This window comes from Quercus suber, unplaced genomic scaffold (genome assembly GCF_002906115.3).
Source record: "Quercus suber isolate HL8 unplaced genomic scaffold, Cork oak 2.0 scaffold_25, whole genome shotgun sequence".
Classification (NCBI taxonomy): domain Eukaryota; kingdom Viridiplantae; phylum Streptophyta; class Magnoliopsida; order Fagales; family Fagaceae; genus Quercus; species Quercus suber.
The window spans coordinates 1,176,434-1,191,844 of NW_027069490.1; the positions used below are offsets into that span (position 1 = coordinate 1,176,434).

General features: G+C 35.0%; 1 protein-coding gene across 1 annotated transcript in view; it reads right to left on the reverse strand.

Annotated features, from left to right (window-relative positions):
- The window catches only part of LOC112024353 (calcium-transporting ATPase 9, plasma membrane-type), a 33,980-nt gene that overhangs the window by 12,517 nt on the left and 6,052 nt on the right, over positions 1–15,411 (reverse strand). The window contains exons 2-26 of the mRNA XM_065767489.1: positions 12,655–12,771; positions 12,531–12,570; positions 11,658–11,773; positions 11,437–11,568; positions 11,248–11,337; positions 10,287–10,356; positions 9,742–9,812; positions 9,577–9,660; positions 9,417–9,494; positions 9,266–9,337; positions 8,895–8,978; positions 8,698–8,780; positions 8,503–8,611; positions 8,364–8,419; positions 8,197–8,239; positions 8,003–8,086; positions 6,846–6,983; positions 6,621–6,686; positions 6,404–6,502; positions 5,217–5,327; positions 4,373–4,540; positions 2,509–2,568; positions 1,196–1,360; positions 915–1,031; positions 581–702 (exon numbers count right to left, since the gene is read on the reverse strand). Coding sequence (XP_065623561.1) covers positions 581–702; positions 915–1,031; positions 1,196–1,360; positions 2,509–2,568; positions 4,373–4,540; positions 5,217–5,327; positions 6,404–6,502; positions 6,621–6,686; positions 6,846–6,983; positions 8,003–8,086; positions 8,197–8,239; positions 8,364–8,419; positions 8,503–8,611; positions 8,698–8,780; positions 8,895–8,978; positions 9,266–9,337; positions 9,417–9,494; positions 9,577–9,660; positions 9,742–9,812; positions 10,287–10,356; positions 11,248–11,337; positions 11,437–11,568; positions 11,658–11,773; positions 12,531–12,570; positions 12,655–12,771 — 2,375 coding nt within the window. The remainder of the gene's footprint in view (positions 1–580; positions 703–914; positions 1,032–1,195; positions 1,361–2,508; positions 2,569–4,372; positions 4,541–5,216; positions 5,328–6,403; positions 6,503–6,620; positions 6,687–6,845; positions 6,984–8,002; positions 8,087–8,196; positions 8,240–8,363; positions 8,420–8,502; positions 8,612–8,697; positions 8,781–8,894; positions 8,979–9,265; positions 9,338–9,416; positions 9,495–9,576; positions 9,661–9,741; positions 9,813–10,286; positions 10,357–11,247; positions 11,338–11,436; positions 11,569–11,657; positions 11,774–12,530; positions 12,571–12,654; positions 12,772–15,411) is intronic.

Below are 15,411 nucleotides of genomic sequence, written 5' to 3' on the forward strand. Positions count from 1 at the left end.
GATAAGATGGTGCCAGCACTAGTTCCTGTTTTGTTCCCTTGTTTGCTTACAATTGTTTCATCTCCGCAGGTTAGTTCTAATTAGTTTTCTTTACAATTTTGTCATGACTTGTAAAAGCTTCACATATTATTTATTTTTTTTCATAAATATATTTTTCCTCCAATATTTTGTTTGATAGATTATTGTTTTTCCTTTTTTGTTTGATAAGAAATAAAACTTCATTGAAAAAAAATCAAGAACACAGTGGATCCTAAGTACACAGGCCTTGTACTAAGGAAACGTGTACTCAAAAGATGCATGAAAAGTAAAATCAAAGTAAATTAGGAAAATAAACAGAAGTAAAAGCGCTTGAAGCATTTATCCACTCAATCAAAGTATTGAGGAATAAAAGCTTCAAATCATGAATTAGTCTCTCATTCCCTTTGAAAATCCAAGCATTCCGCTGCTGCCAAATACCCCCATAAAAGAAAACCCCCCCCCCCCCCCCCCCCCCCCCCAAAAAAAAAAAAAAAAAAAAGCCCTCCATAATACAAACACACATACAAATACATACAATATATTTTACAACATGCTCATTTAAATAAAAAAAAATGGCTTACTAACCTTTACAACTGAAGCAAAGTTATCATCCAAGATAATGATATCTGAGCTTTCTTTTGCAACTTCAGTTCCTTGAATGCCCATAGAAAGACCAATATCTGCCTAAAGTACAAATAGTAAAAAAGCGGTCAACAATGACTAGGAAATCATTGTCACATTATAATGTACACTTTGAAATATACATTGTAACAAATACATGTCAAAGTTGCATTAATTACCCAAACCACTTTGGCACATGTGTTTTAAAATGAAAGGAAAAATGCAATGATAGGAAGGTCAAAGCTTCCAAAATCAAAATACAAATAAAGACAAACCTCATGAAGTGCAGGAGCGTCATTGGTGCCATCTCCTGTTACAGCAACAACTTCTCCTCTCTTACGAAGTGCTTGCACGAGCAAGAGCTTGTCATTAGGAGAAGACCTCCCCATTACCTATACATCAGTTACAAATTAACAACTAATATATTTTTATCAACCAAAACCTTTAAGAAACATTTCTAGGACTTTGTAATCAACATAGGCGACAAAGTCATACATAGTGAAGGTCCATAGCAAATGCACATAAACATAGAAAAATCACTCGTTTAAAGCTATACCGTAACTTCCATGGCAATTCGTTCTCTTTCTTTTTCAGTAAATTCGCGGAACACTCTTCCTTCAATGATATTATGCTCAGTAGAATCTTCAATTGAAGTAAGTATTCCACATTCCAGAGCTATTGCTTTTGCTGTTTGAAGATTATCTCCAGTGACCATTCTTACCTATATGTTAAGAAAAAAATGGTTCCCACAGGTCATTTTTGGATACCTTCCTCATAATGGAAATTATCTCATGGAAATACATAACTATAATCATTAAACAACATTGGTAGATACTCATTGTAGTGCATATTCTTAGCATACAATACAATTGCACAGGCCCTACCAATGGACCCCTTATAGATGAACCAAAGTTGATTTAAAATTAATTTCAAGTTGGATAAATGCATGATGCAAACGTTTATCAAATTTGACAGCTTTGCATATACTTTTTAATCTTTTAGAGCATTAGATTATGGAAGGCGGAGATTATTACTTATTACAGAAAAATATGCATCCAAGTCCAATAGTTCAAATGAATACAAATTGCTTCAATTTACACCACAATTTCCGAAATGGTGTGATTAATGCATAGCACGAGTTATGTGGTCAAACATCAGAGATACACAACTTGCTCCAGCATTAACCAATCCCCAATCAGAAAAACATATCCTTATGACAGAAAAAGTATCTATAGAAGAGAGAGGCAGATAGATGAAAAATAAATAAAAAATCAGGAAGATTAAATTAGAGGATGGAACACTATCACCAGCATTTCCTAAGCACTTAGATCCCCAAGCATCGCATTCTCAAAAATCTAGATGCGAAGGATATATTTGATTTCCAAACCAAACACTATGTTATCTATTTAAAGGTTTGTCTAATTAGAACAAGCTCTAGCCCTTTCACTCCATTTTTTGTCAGTTATTTAACCCACTAACTATAGCATTGACTAATGGTCTAACACCAAAAGTCACTCCAATCTATTGACGCTAAATAGAGGCTTTTTTTTCTTTTCTTTTCTTTTTTTCATTTTTTGTAGTTTTCAAAATGTGGAATTGTTGCTTTTATGCTAGCAAAATATCAAATTGCAACAACTTCATTGATTTTAATTTTAGCCATTTGATCTTTTGGACTGCTGAACAGTCAAACATATGTAAGAAACTAGATCTAAAATTTGCTTCCCATATGGATTCATATTTTTCATTACTACAAACTAAGACACCATTTGATCTGCCTGAGAATGACCTAGACATTCCAGTTACCCTTACATCATAAAAATATATCATGATGTAATGACAGCATATTAGACCAAAAATGTAACATGCTACCTTTACACCAGCTTTCTGACACACATTCACTGCTTCTTTGACACTGGGCCGACAGGGATCCTGCATGTAGTCAAAAGGACTAGTTAAAGTGAAGAGTATAACAAGGTCAGAGTTTGCCATTGGACGAAAATAGAAAGCCCCAAGAATATGGTATTACTACAACATGCAGTCAAAAAGAAAAAAAAATTGTTCAGAACAATACACCAACAACAACAACAATAATAAAAGAACAGTCAGGCCATGCCTTACTGCAATAGCAATAACAGAATTTAGATCACATAAATCAGGTGCTTTTATATAAAAGTATATACAAATAAACTATTCAGCTACAAAATATAATTGATGAACCCTACTTCCAAATAAAACAATAATTTATACTTATTACCAAAAAGTTGGATTCTTAATAAGTGTCTTTTAGCAAGCCAGAACAAGGGGAAGGAAAATGAGGTAAATGAATTTCATAATGCTCCATCATGCATGCATAGTGAGCTCTACCAACAATTGGGTTAAATTTTGACTTCTGTACCAAAAGTGTTATGAACTGATTGAGATATATGCAAGTTTTAAAAAGGTAGTTTATTGTTTTCATATCTCTCTGCCGCAAATGCAAAGTATTCAAAGACTAATAATTGCAGCCTACTAATTTGAATTATTTTTTGAGATAATTATGATTGAAAAACATTCTTACAGTCATAACTTTTTCCTACCATGACCACAAAGAGCAATAGAATTATACATCAGAAAGGTTTGGGAATCTTCATTCAAAACAAAAATGCTCAATACAAGACTTTCCCATAAACAGAAATCAGTCAATTGCAAGCAAAGAACTCTGGGAAAGAACATGAGTGATGTTGCCTAAGACAACCATCCACTCAAACAAACATATTAGCAAGGATTACTTGATAACATGAATTGGACACTCAAAACCATCAAAAGTACTACCATTACGCTCTCACCAAATCACCACAAAATGCAGTCTTTGGCATAACCCAACATACTCCAAACAAAGAAAATAAAAGCCACCATATATCTCTTGCCATCTTTCAACGAAGCAAAAGATGATCAACAAATTCCCTACTATTCTTTTTCTTTTTTTCTTTTTTAATTTGATAGTTACAATGGGAAAGGGGAAATTTGAACCCTGGATGTATCCATTGGAAACACCACGAGGTGCCAATTGAGCTACAATGCTCTTAACATACTCTCCACCATTCTTGCACGTACAACACCGGCCTACAATCATATATTCCGTTTCTGAAGATAATCCACTATAATATTTTATCCAACGCCAGTGCCGAAGTAAAGAATGAAACCTTGTGAGGCACCTTAACACACCAGATACTTCTCCAAGGAAAATTAACCCTTGTAGAACCCCTCAACCACCATACAAAGAACAGACACAGAACCTTGCTGCTTTTGAAGGTTTCTGTAACATTCAATCCTCCCCTTGTCCAGAAGGTATGCTAAAATACAACAGATCAAAGGAGTAACCACAAACGCCAACTCCCAATCATGAGGTGGCCGGCTAAACTGAAGATTCCAGCTGTTAACACTACTCAAGTAAGAGCCTATAGAAACATTCTTGTCTACTACCAATCAAAACAGTTTAGAAAAAGCATCTTTTAAACAAGAGTCCCCAAACCATATTTCAAGCCAAAATCAAATCCAAGTACCATCCCCCATTGGAAGACTATTGATCTAGTAAATGATCCCATCCAAGTACCCTCTTCTAGAGTCCCCCCACACACAAAATCTCTCTGAAGTTTTGCCAGTTTATTAGCAATAGAGTCATTCATTCTCATGAAAGAAACATCAAGGACAATAATGCAAGGCATCTTGAGAATCTTGTTTCTTAAATGTTTACCTTTATACCAACAATAGCAAGCAAAACAAGGTCATCCTCAGGTAAAGCCCATTGAGCTAAATTCTCCTCATCTGCAGGAACTTTGTCTAATTCATATAATCGGTATGCAATGGCAACACATCGCAAGCTTCTCACAGCCATGTCATTAATAGCTGCCTTGAAAAATTCCTATAAAAAAGAAATTGAAGGCATAATACCAAATTTTTACTTACAATCGTGTACACAATGTTAAACAATATTCACCTTCAACGAGAATGATATCTTTCAAAGAGTGGTTCAACACATTGGCTAATAGTAGTCATTTCATGCAACACATCATATTCAACAGTCTCACTCAGATTTATGGTCCAAGAGACAAATGATATAAAGGTAACATCCCACATAAGCTATCTCAATGATTAGAAAACACTTTATAGCATCCCATGGAGACCAGCATGTGTACCGATTGTCACATACCTAATGCATGGGCATAATAAACTAATTCATAACCAAAACCCTTGAGCATTTCTACCCAACAAGATATTAAAAGATTTATTTAGAATAGAAGTCAAAATGTTAATATTATTTCACATTACCATGACAATCTTCTGTAGCAATATATTATATTATCTTATGACCTATACAGTATGAAAATCACACCTGCCTATTAAGACCAAGTTGTACCCAGATTATTGAGGTTCATCAATACTTTGACTGATACCAACATGAAAAACCATAGTTCATGTACATATAAATTAAATTTACTTAGACTTATATCACTTATAACATAGATTCCCCTTATTTTTATCCTCTCAGAAGCTTCCTAAAGAAGTATTATTGTCAGCAACAAACCACCGGTCCTTACCTTCTCTTCTTCAATGGACTGTAAGCAACCATTTGAGTCAAGATACCCCGTACATGCAGATAGAACTATCTCAGCTGCTCCCTTCCAATGTATATGAACTTCAGAGTCATTCTGCCATAAAATATAAGTAGTGGAATCTCATTAGTAATAGGTGATTTATGCAAAAGGAGAGAGATGCTGAGTCTATATAAAGCAAAGGCAGTCTATGGCATGCTTACAAATAACCATTACCAAAAGTTCAACATGCAATGATCCTAGTTAAGAATATGACTTGAAATCTTCTCCAATCTTCCATGAACTTCTGAAGTTTACCCCACTTCTTGAGTTATCCAAGTTTCAGCCAAAATTAAATGTAGAATCAAAGATACTAGTTGGCTTAAGTGGTAATCTCTATTCACCTCACACTGGAGACCTATATAATTTTCAAGTGTGAACTTTTGAAAAAGATTATTTTCACATTTGGAGGCTTGAGTAGTGATTTAAATTAATTCCATCACAATTATCATGTATCAGATGTTTTATGAAGTAGTCTCTACTAAAAATGAGAAGGCCTGAAAGCAAATGGTATCTTCTTGAAGCCTTGTATGGCTCTAGGGATATGCATCTCTACATATCTCCACATGCATATATTCAAGCATACAAAAGATCCCATGCTAAGTAAATTTTTTTCTTTCTTTTTATCTGATAAATAACAGATTTGATTAAGATCGAAATTGTATAACACAAGTACACAGGAAGTATACTATGAGTACAGCAAAACCAAGGCCTCAAAGAACAAAGAACAATCACGTCTAGAAGAGATGAAAAAGAAACAGAACCTAATGCTTGCATCCACTCATACAAAGATTGAAGGAACACTAATTTTAAGTTTATAATAGTCCATTGACACCCTTCAAAACTTTCAGCATTCTACTTTCTTTTTACACCCAAAACCATCTAAGAGCAGACAAGACTTGCTGGGCTGACATTTGGGTTGAAATAGCCAACCATAGTGAAATGATCAAGACAGTCCAGCTCTGTCACAAAATATCATATCACAGGGTTGCTTTGGGTTTCTCCATTTTAAGTGACATACAGAATTGTATTTTGATAAACTATTATTATATTTCCGCATCACACAAATACAGCAAAGTTTAAAACTTGCAATCAACTAAGCCAAAAAATGAGCCTCAGGATAAACCACTAACCAGCTTTACTGCAACACCACCACGCTTTTTCTCTGAGTTGAAAGGGAAGACCTGCAGAATCATCGACTCTGATCTCGCGAGATCAAAATTCATTCCCAACTGCAGTACCAATTGAATACAAAAATGAACTTCAAATGTAAAACTACTTTAAAAATAAAAATAAAAATAAAAATAAAAAAGGAAGAAGAAGAAGATTCTAGATACACAACATTGATACCTTGACTGCCCAAGAAAGGATGGCCTTTTCAGTAGGAGAACCAGAAACCTCTACACTTGCACCATCCTGCTCAAGAAAAGGAAGTCAATGGCATAATTTGATGCTATATGGGTAACCACATTAAGAATCAACAAATTCATTATCAAAGAGTCCCAGATAAAGTATGAGGAAAAAATTAAGTTATTGTAAGAAATTTACTGTCATGACATAAAAGGGCACACTAACCTTAGACCGAAAAACATTGCCCGTGGTATTTTGCGCAATGCCCTCAATCAGCAAAGAGGATACCACAGGATGAAATTGTGAAGATTCATCAGGTGGATTTATGTTCTTTTTCCCAGCATAAGCCTCAACTACAGTCATCTGTAATGCAAAAGACAAAATTAAAAGAGCAATTAGACAGATCTCGATAATTGCAGGTCTTCTATAAATTAACTTAAAGAGTTTGCAATGCAAACTGCACAAAAACAGGAGGAAAATATATTAATAGCTGTGCATATTAAGTTTCTGAAATAAACATATGACCTCCCCAGTAAAGCTATGAGAAATAGTACAAGAAGACTTACTGATGTAAGAAATTGCTTCAGTTATAATAATTATAAATAATAATAAAAAAAATTAGAAAAAAGCCCTAAAAATGAATTTGTAGAGAAAAACAGAAAATGTAGAGTTTATCTAGCAGACTAGCACAGATAGAACAAATGACAATATTTTAAGGTAAAAAAGTGGACCTCAGCAACCATTTAAGTCATTTCTTATAATGGAGATCTCTCCTAGGAGTGATGACCAAGTGAAAGGTATGAATCCTTTTATCAAAAGCCCTGGATTTTTGCTCATCAACATGGTGGTATTGACTGTTCAAATATAGTCAAAGACAGAAATCATTCTTCTTCATTAATCCAGGAAATTTGGGAATATATCCTTAATGCTGCTAAATTTTTCTGAATAGTCTGGGTTCATAAATGGTCCAACTCCAAATAGGGCACTGCCCCTAGAAAGTATCCTCTCTCTCTCTCTCTCTCAACACTGTCCAGAATTTTCCATGACAATGTGAAAGTTTCAAAGAAACACTTCTATCTTTTCATTTTTGTTATCTAATTTTATGCCCCATCCCCTTCTACATTATATTTTTTGTAATTTCTTTACCAAATGAACCTGATTCTTTCTTACATCTAACCAAGATTTAGATTTTAGAAAATACTAAGTCCATTTTTCCAAATCACTAATGTATAAGCAGCATATCCTGGCATATCCAAGACAGGTTTGAAATATCTTTCTGGGGGTTATTGAAAGCTATACTCAACCAAGCTATATCCAAAGGAGACATGTTAAACATGGTCTCCATTCCTATGGGGTATTAATGCTTGCGAGTGAGAGCACACCTGATTAAGTGTCAATGTTCCAGTCTTATCACTGCAAATTGTTGTTGCAGAGCCCATAGTTTCACAGGCTGAAAGCCTACGCACCTGCATATCTAAAGGTGTAAATAAAAGGCACTACAATCATAAAATTTGATTTAAACAAAAAAGAATAAAAGAAATAGTTACATAAATACAATTTTTAAAGAGCTACTTACCAAGGCCTTATCTGCCATCATTTTCCGCATTGAGTATGCTAGGCTGTCATAGAATTGAAGTACAGAAACAATATTACAAAGAGAATCAAAGAGAATAAGAATATTAACAGATTAGCCTCATCTCCATTATGGTTACAGTATGAAACAGAATGGTAGCTTGTTCTTACGTCAAGGTAACAGCCAAAGGAAGCCCTTCAGGCACAGCAACAACCACAATGGTGACCTAATGATTCCATAATTAGTAACAAAAGACAACCAAAAAAAAAAATTTAAATACCACAATAAATATCCAGAAACTGAACTTACTGCAACAGTAAAAATTTTAATGACTCCATCTACTACTTTACTAGCACTAGTCACGCCACGGACATATTGGGTACTTCCGTCTGGATTTTTTGAATGTCCAGTAAAGTATCTGAAATTACAGATCATATTGTAGCTGGTGAGATGGCATTCAATTCTAATAAAAGGATATGAACTATTTAATGACAACAATTTTACCTCACCAAAAGGACAATAAGCACAAAAACAGCTACAGAAAGCCCAACTATGCCTATAAAAGTTGCAACTCCATTCAAGCGCACCTATAGGTCAGCTCAAGATATTGTTAGGCTGTAAAACACCAATTTCTGTAAGGTATTGACAAAGTAATATCTTTTAGGGGCTTCAGGAAGGGGGGGGGTGTTTGAGGTGGACACCTGTAAGGGCGTCTCTTCACCAGTATCCTCTGAGATACTTGCCATCAACAATCCCCATTCTGTATTGATTCCAACACCAGTTACCTACAATAGTTTTAAAAAGGTGAAGCTTCATCTTTAAAGGTGAAATTTGTTATTGAAACTACATGTGTCAAATCTTGAGATATGAAGTGCAAGAAATTCTTTCTGTTAGTAAAATAAGGAATTGATTGGTAATATACAAGTACACAACAATATAAAATATTTAGTACATAGGATAAAATCAATTGTATGATATTATTCATACATGTGAGATGCTTTAATTAAAACCACATGAAAATCATCAAATTGTGAGGACATTAGTCAAAATGAATTAACACAACGTATTTTACCAGCATGGTACCAAAACCGTCTGCTACTTTGCAACCCGCCATCAAAAAGGGTGCTTTATGATCCTTATGAACCTGAAAGAGAAGTTGTACTTGAGAATATTAAGGATGAGAAATTAAATAAATGAACCACAAGAATTTAAAAATCACTCACAATCTTGCTTTCGCCAGTCATGCTAGATTCATCGATGGCCAAAGAATGACCAGAAATTACAATGCCATCAGCAGCGACCTATGTAAACCCAAACAAGTAATTTGAGTAATAGAGACAATTTGATGTTCTGGAAGAACAACTAAATCATTAAGTGACTCACCTGATCGCCTATTTTTAGAGGGACAACATCACCAACAACAATATCAAATATCGAGATCTTTACTGTTCTACCACCTCTAATAACCTACACATAGTTTCGAATATATATAATCAATTAAGCATCTGAACAAGGATATCAATGATCTCACACTATAACAGTACATACCTCCACTTGTATATTCCGCTTTTCATCATTTAGATTCTGAAACTGAAGTGATTGTCGATAATCACTAACAGCTGGCTACCAAAAGAGGAAAAAGGATCAGTAGCCTGGTAACAAAATGATGTAAAGGAAAACCCAACATTTCTTCATTTTCAAAATAGGAAGAGCTCCAAACTACACTGACAGGTTCAGGCAAGCCTGCAACTCTTATGACAAATTTGTGTACTGTAACAGACACAAAATGGACCTACCAGTCAAGTCAATCTGAAAATATTATATGCATATGCTTCCCCCCCATTATAGCAAGAACAAAACATCATACAAACTCAATTTGGATGTCAAGAAATTCTCAAATTTAGTTGAGATTAAAGCTCATTCTGAGTTTGAGTTTTTGGATGTCAAAGGATGAAAGAAAACAAAGTATACAATTTCAGGAACAATTTTAGAACTCATATAACAAAGTTCCACAAAATCCGTAACCTTCCATCCACAAGGCAATCAATGGACAAATTCAAGTAGGGAAACAATGATAAGATCCAATTTCGTACCTGTGACTATTATAACAAGAAATACAGCAAAGGCAATGCTTCCCCCATCATACCATCCTTCTTTCACACCCTGTGAGGAATTTTAAAGTACAAGATTGAGAATACCTCAGTTAAAAAATAGTAATAAAACAAACAGAAAAAAAAAAAAAAAAAAAAAAAAGAGAGAGAGAGAGAGAGAGAAAAACATAGCAAGATAACCAGATGAACAAGCACTATTAAGACAAGTGAATAGAGGTAGGAGAGGGGGAAGAACAAACTAGTAGAGTTTGATTATGACAAAATATAAAATCATATTATAAAATAAGCATTCTTTTCCAGTGGAAGGGGTCCAAAAAGTTTTTCCTATTGCGCAAGTTGGGTTTTAGGTATCACCTTATTTGCATAGAAATGCTGCATCTTGAAATTTATACATTCCTTAAATTGAAGATTTAACTGGAAATATAAAATGCTGGGTGCTTATCTGAACATCCCTTTAGATGCTAACCTTGAACTCTTTTTATAACCCCAAGTTTTGTTTGCACAACAAACTCTTTAGAGACCTCCAACATTTTTCATAAAGAAGCATATGTAGTTCTAGGGTAAGATGAACAAAACTAACTTTGGGGCATTAACAAGGTAAATATGCAGTTGCAACTTTAGTGCCTTTCAGATTAATGATCACATGAAGTCAAACTGTGTATTGATGTGGTAAATTTGTGTTTCACCTTAGTGGCTTCATACAGTATCATATCATACCAAAGAGTATCATCAATTCCAAATCACACAGATCCAGATAGATTCCTCCAAAAGTTTAAGACCTTGCTTGCACCTAGAGACACGGTCATACTCCACATGATATGAAATATAAATCACAACAGCCTAGAACCTATATAAGGATGCTTCAAAAAACAAATGCCACGAATTGACACTCCCTACAATGAAAATGATCTATAAAAAAAATATATAAAAACACCAAACACACCTCTGTTTTAATTCCAAGTGCCAATGACACCACAGCAGCTACGATCAAGATGATAAGGGTTAAATCTTGCCAAGCTTCCCAAAGGAACCTCTGCAGGAAAAAGCACAGGATTAAAGGAATAGCTACATATTACTAACTGGAAAATCTAGCCAATAAATAAGAGAAGCAAACTCTGGTAATATAATATACCAAGAAACTCCGCCCCTTTTTCCGAGGATAAGTATTTGATCCAAATGAGTGCTTCCGTTTTATCAAGTCAGTTTCATCCTCAGTAATCCCTTTCTCTAGATTTGTTTTTAGCAATTGTGATACACCTTTAACCTGATGAAGAATGTGATCGTTGCTTGATGTAAGCTTATTACAAGAGTGAATCATATAAACAAAGCAAAATCAATTCATAAACAAATTACCCCTCCATATTCCTGTAGAGCAGATATATTGTGATCCCTGGTAATTGAAACAAGTTGCTCAAGACCAATTCCGTAATCACCACTTGGAGTTGGGGGTGTAGCCGAGGGACCTATTACTAAATGATTCAAACACAAGTTCAGAATTAGAATTAGAAACTTGAATCATATGAATAAAAAGAAAATCAAATATAAATCTAGGGTTATAACAATCTTAGGTGAACTGTATTACATAATAGCATACAGATTAATTTGTAAAACCACCTAAGCATGAATAAGAAATTCCCACTTGATTATTGATCTTAATTCCAATAGTAGTACAATAAAGTGAAGGTAGAATAGAGTCCGGATAATTTCAGAAATGCATCATATACATAAATTAGCAATAGCTTGTTTGTGGTAAGTGGTCTTTACAGATAAAGGTTCTAACATTGGCATTCTCATTTAAAAGCTACCATAAATAATGTATTGGTGTATCAAATGTGAAATTATACACAGGAAGTTCAAGTATGAATGACAATTTTGTAGATAGCACCATCAATAAAAAGGATTGATAAAGGTATGCAGCACAAGAAGCAGCAAGTAATTAATTCTTCTTGCATCTATCCCATATATTTCATCAAACCCTAGTTCTATCTTTGTCTGCTCAATGCATAAATGCAAAAGATTTCTGTTCCACAGTTCTAGTAAATGCCATAAGTTATATAATATACTGTACATCAATAAGAAATGAAAGGAGAAAAGAACAAAAAAGGCAAACCACAAATCATTTTTCCAACTAGAAGCATATAAATTAACAACTACTATCAAAAACATGTTAGCCAAATAAGAAAAAAAAAATGAAGTTTGCTGAAGAACTTCCAAAGAGTGATATACCAATTTGATTTTCTCCAGCTAGTTTGAAAAGTACTGCTGCCTAAAACAAGAAGCATTCATTGATTAGAAATAATAGGAGTCCAAAACAATAAATTAAAATGTTTGTTAGCACTAAAAACATTACTCTTATGACTTGTGCATGGGATCTAATCATTCTTCTTCTTTGCTCTTTCTCTTCTTCCCTTTTCAAGTCCAAAGTGTAACGAAATCGGCGGGAAGCATTTAGCACCAATGCCGCTTGCTGTAAAGGACCAAAACACTCTTAGTCCAAATTCCAAGCAGAAAATAACGTAATGTTTCTATAACCTAAAAGCTACAGTTAAAGAAACCACAGCATGTAAAAAAATATATATTTTGCATATGCAGTTGGAATAAGACCAATGGTGTGGGCCTACTCCTTTGAAGGAACTCTTTCCTACTATGTATGCTTGCTCTTTATCTAAAGAAGCATGGGTCTCTAACTTGGTTGTATCCGCTTCAGAAGGAGGTAGGAGCTGGAATTTGCCGTTCCGTCATGGTCCTCAGGATTGGCAGGCAGCCACTGTCTATTCCTTTTTTGAGTTTATTTATTCCTCTATGCCGAGGGGTGAGGGAGATGATCAGCTGGTCTGGAGATTGACTAAGTCTGGTGTTTTTGATGGGCGCTCTTTTTATAAGCTATTATCTAGTCCTAAAACTGATACCTTTCCTTGGTTGTATCTACTTCAAAAGGAGGTAGGAGCTAGAATTTGCTGTTCCGTCATGGTCCTCATGATTGGCAGGCAGCCGCTGTTTATTCCTTTTTTGAGTTTATTTATTCCTCTATGCCGAGGGGTGAGGGGGATGATCAGCTGGTCTGGAGATTGACTAAGTCTGGTGTTTTTGATGGGCACTCTTTTTATAAGCTATTATCTAGCCCTAAAACTAATACCTTTCCTTGGGAGTGTATTTGGCGTACTAAGGTGCCTAAACGTGTCTTTCTTCTTATGGATAGCAACTAATGATGGGATACTCACCATTGATAATCTTATTAAGAAAGGTCAATCTATGGCTAATAGGTGTTGCCTATGTTGTTGCGATGGGAAATCAGTGGACCACCTTCTTCTTCATTGTAAGTTCACTCACGCCTTATGTTGTGAAGTTTTTGCAATGTTTGGGATCCAGTGGGTAATGCCAAGGTCAGTCAGCTCTTTTTTCTCTATTTAGAGAAATTGGTTTGGAAATTATCTTTCAACCATTTGGAATATGGTCCTAGCATGTTTAATGTGGTTAGTTTGGCAAGAACGTAATGCCTGCATTTTTGAAGACAAGGCGAGAACATTAGAACATCTAAAATGTCTCCTTTTTCGTACTTTGTTTCTTTGGGCTCATGTTTGAGGGTGTACGAACTGTACTACTGTATCTGATTTTTTTAGTTTCTATTTCATTTAGCTCTTGATCTTTTTGTATTTGTTTTCCTGTTCAAAGTGTTCACCATCGTGAACATGATGTTCAATTTTTTCTTAATAAAAGTCTTATTAACTATCAAAAAAAAAAAAAAAGACCAAGTACCACAAGCTACACCAATGCCCAAAGATAATGAGATCAGTGTTTGAGCAATATATGAACGTATTGGAAAACAAGATAGTGCAGAAATAAAATTCTAAGACATGATGTCAGGGTGGAGCAAATATTCCAGTAAAAAGGCATTAATTCTTTGTAAACCTTCACCTGTGGAATGATCCCTCAAATCTTTCCTTTTTACCAAACAGCCAAACACACCTTTCCAGCAAGCCATAGCTTCAAGAACAGTCATCAGCGTTACCCAACAAACCCCGAACAAGCACAAAATAAGACAACAAAATTCTCTTGCAATTTCCCAGTGAAGAGGATAACCGACTCCCATCATATTTACACATACAATACCAATCTATAATAATGATTCCTCATTTCCTCAAGTTACCAGTTGTTAGGATTTCACTCTTTTCTGCTGACCAAGCAAAGAATGCCACATGAGGAGCGCAGTGAACACGCCAAACTGATTTCCAGGGAAAATATGTTTCATCCCCTCTTCTTAAAATCTTATAATAAAATTTCAATTTAAATCCACAATTTTTTGAAAATGCCTAAATTTCCTTGTCCGCAAAACCCTGGTAAACCTTCGTTGAAAAAATACGTTCAAAGAAAAGATTAACAGATTCTGATTCCAAGTAATAAACTGCATGTAGGAAAAAACAGAACCCAATACACAGTGCCATTTGAAACATCTATGTAATCCACAGCTGTAGCATCTTTATTTCCAGCTATCATGAAGAGCTCCAAGCATCTGCTCTTAAAAGTATCATCCCCACAATAACAATCATGCCAAAAATAGACCCTTAAGCCATCCCCCACCTCGAATCAGAATATAAGGTAGTCCCCATGCCAAATATGCTTCAACAGGCTCACACCATTAGAGACCCTCCCGACATCTAAGCACCAACCACACCAGCCACTTCCATATTTCAAATCTACCACTTTTTCTGATATTTTAATTAATACATAAAGGTTGTTCCCAATGCACAAAACTCCCACTTCTACAGAGTTTGGAAGAAATGATTAGTAGGTAGCCTCAACCAACACAATTTGAGAAATTTAATCATCTCTCTTCCAAAATACCCATGCAAATAGCTCTGTTGCAAATATAAAGTATGAAATCAAAGGGAACCTCATTCAACCCCACTCCTTGGCCTCTTTAAAGCCTTGTTATTCCCATCCCATAAAATCAAGAATTAAATGTGGATGCTAGCCTAGCCCAGGCTAGGTAGAGATTAAAACACTCCGCAAGATATGGGCGGCACTCAAACATTTCAATCAAGGCTCAAGGATCGTACATCACTGATCTAAGAGTCAAGAAATATTTCTATAGCTGGAAAATAGATGG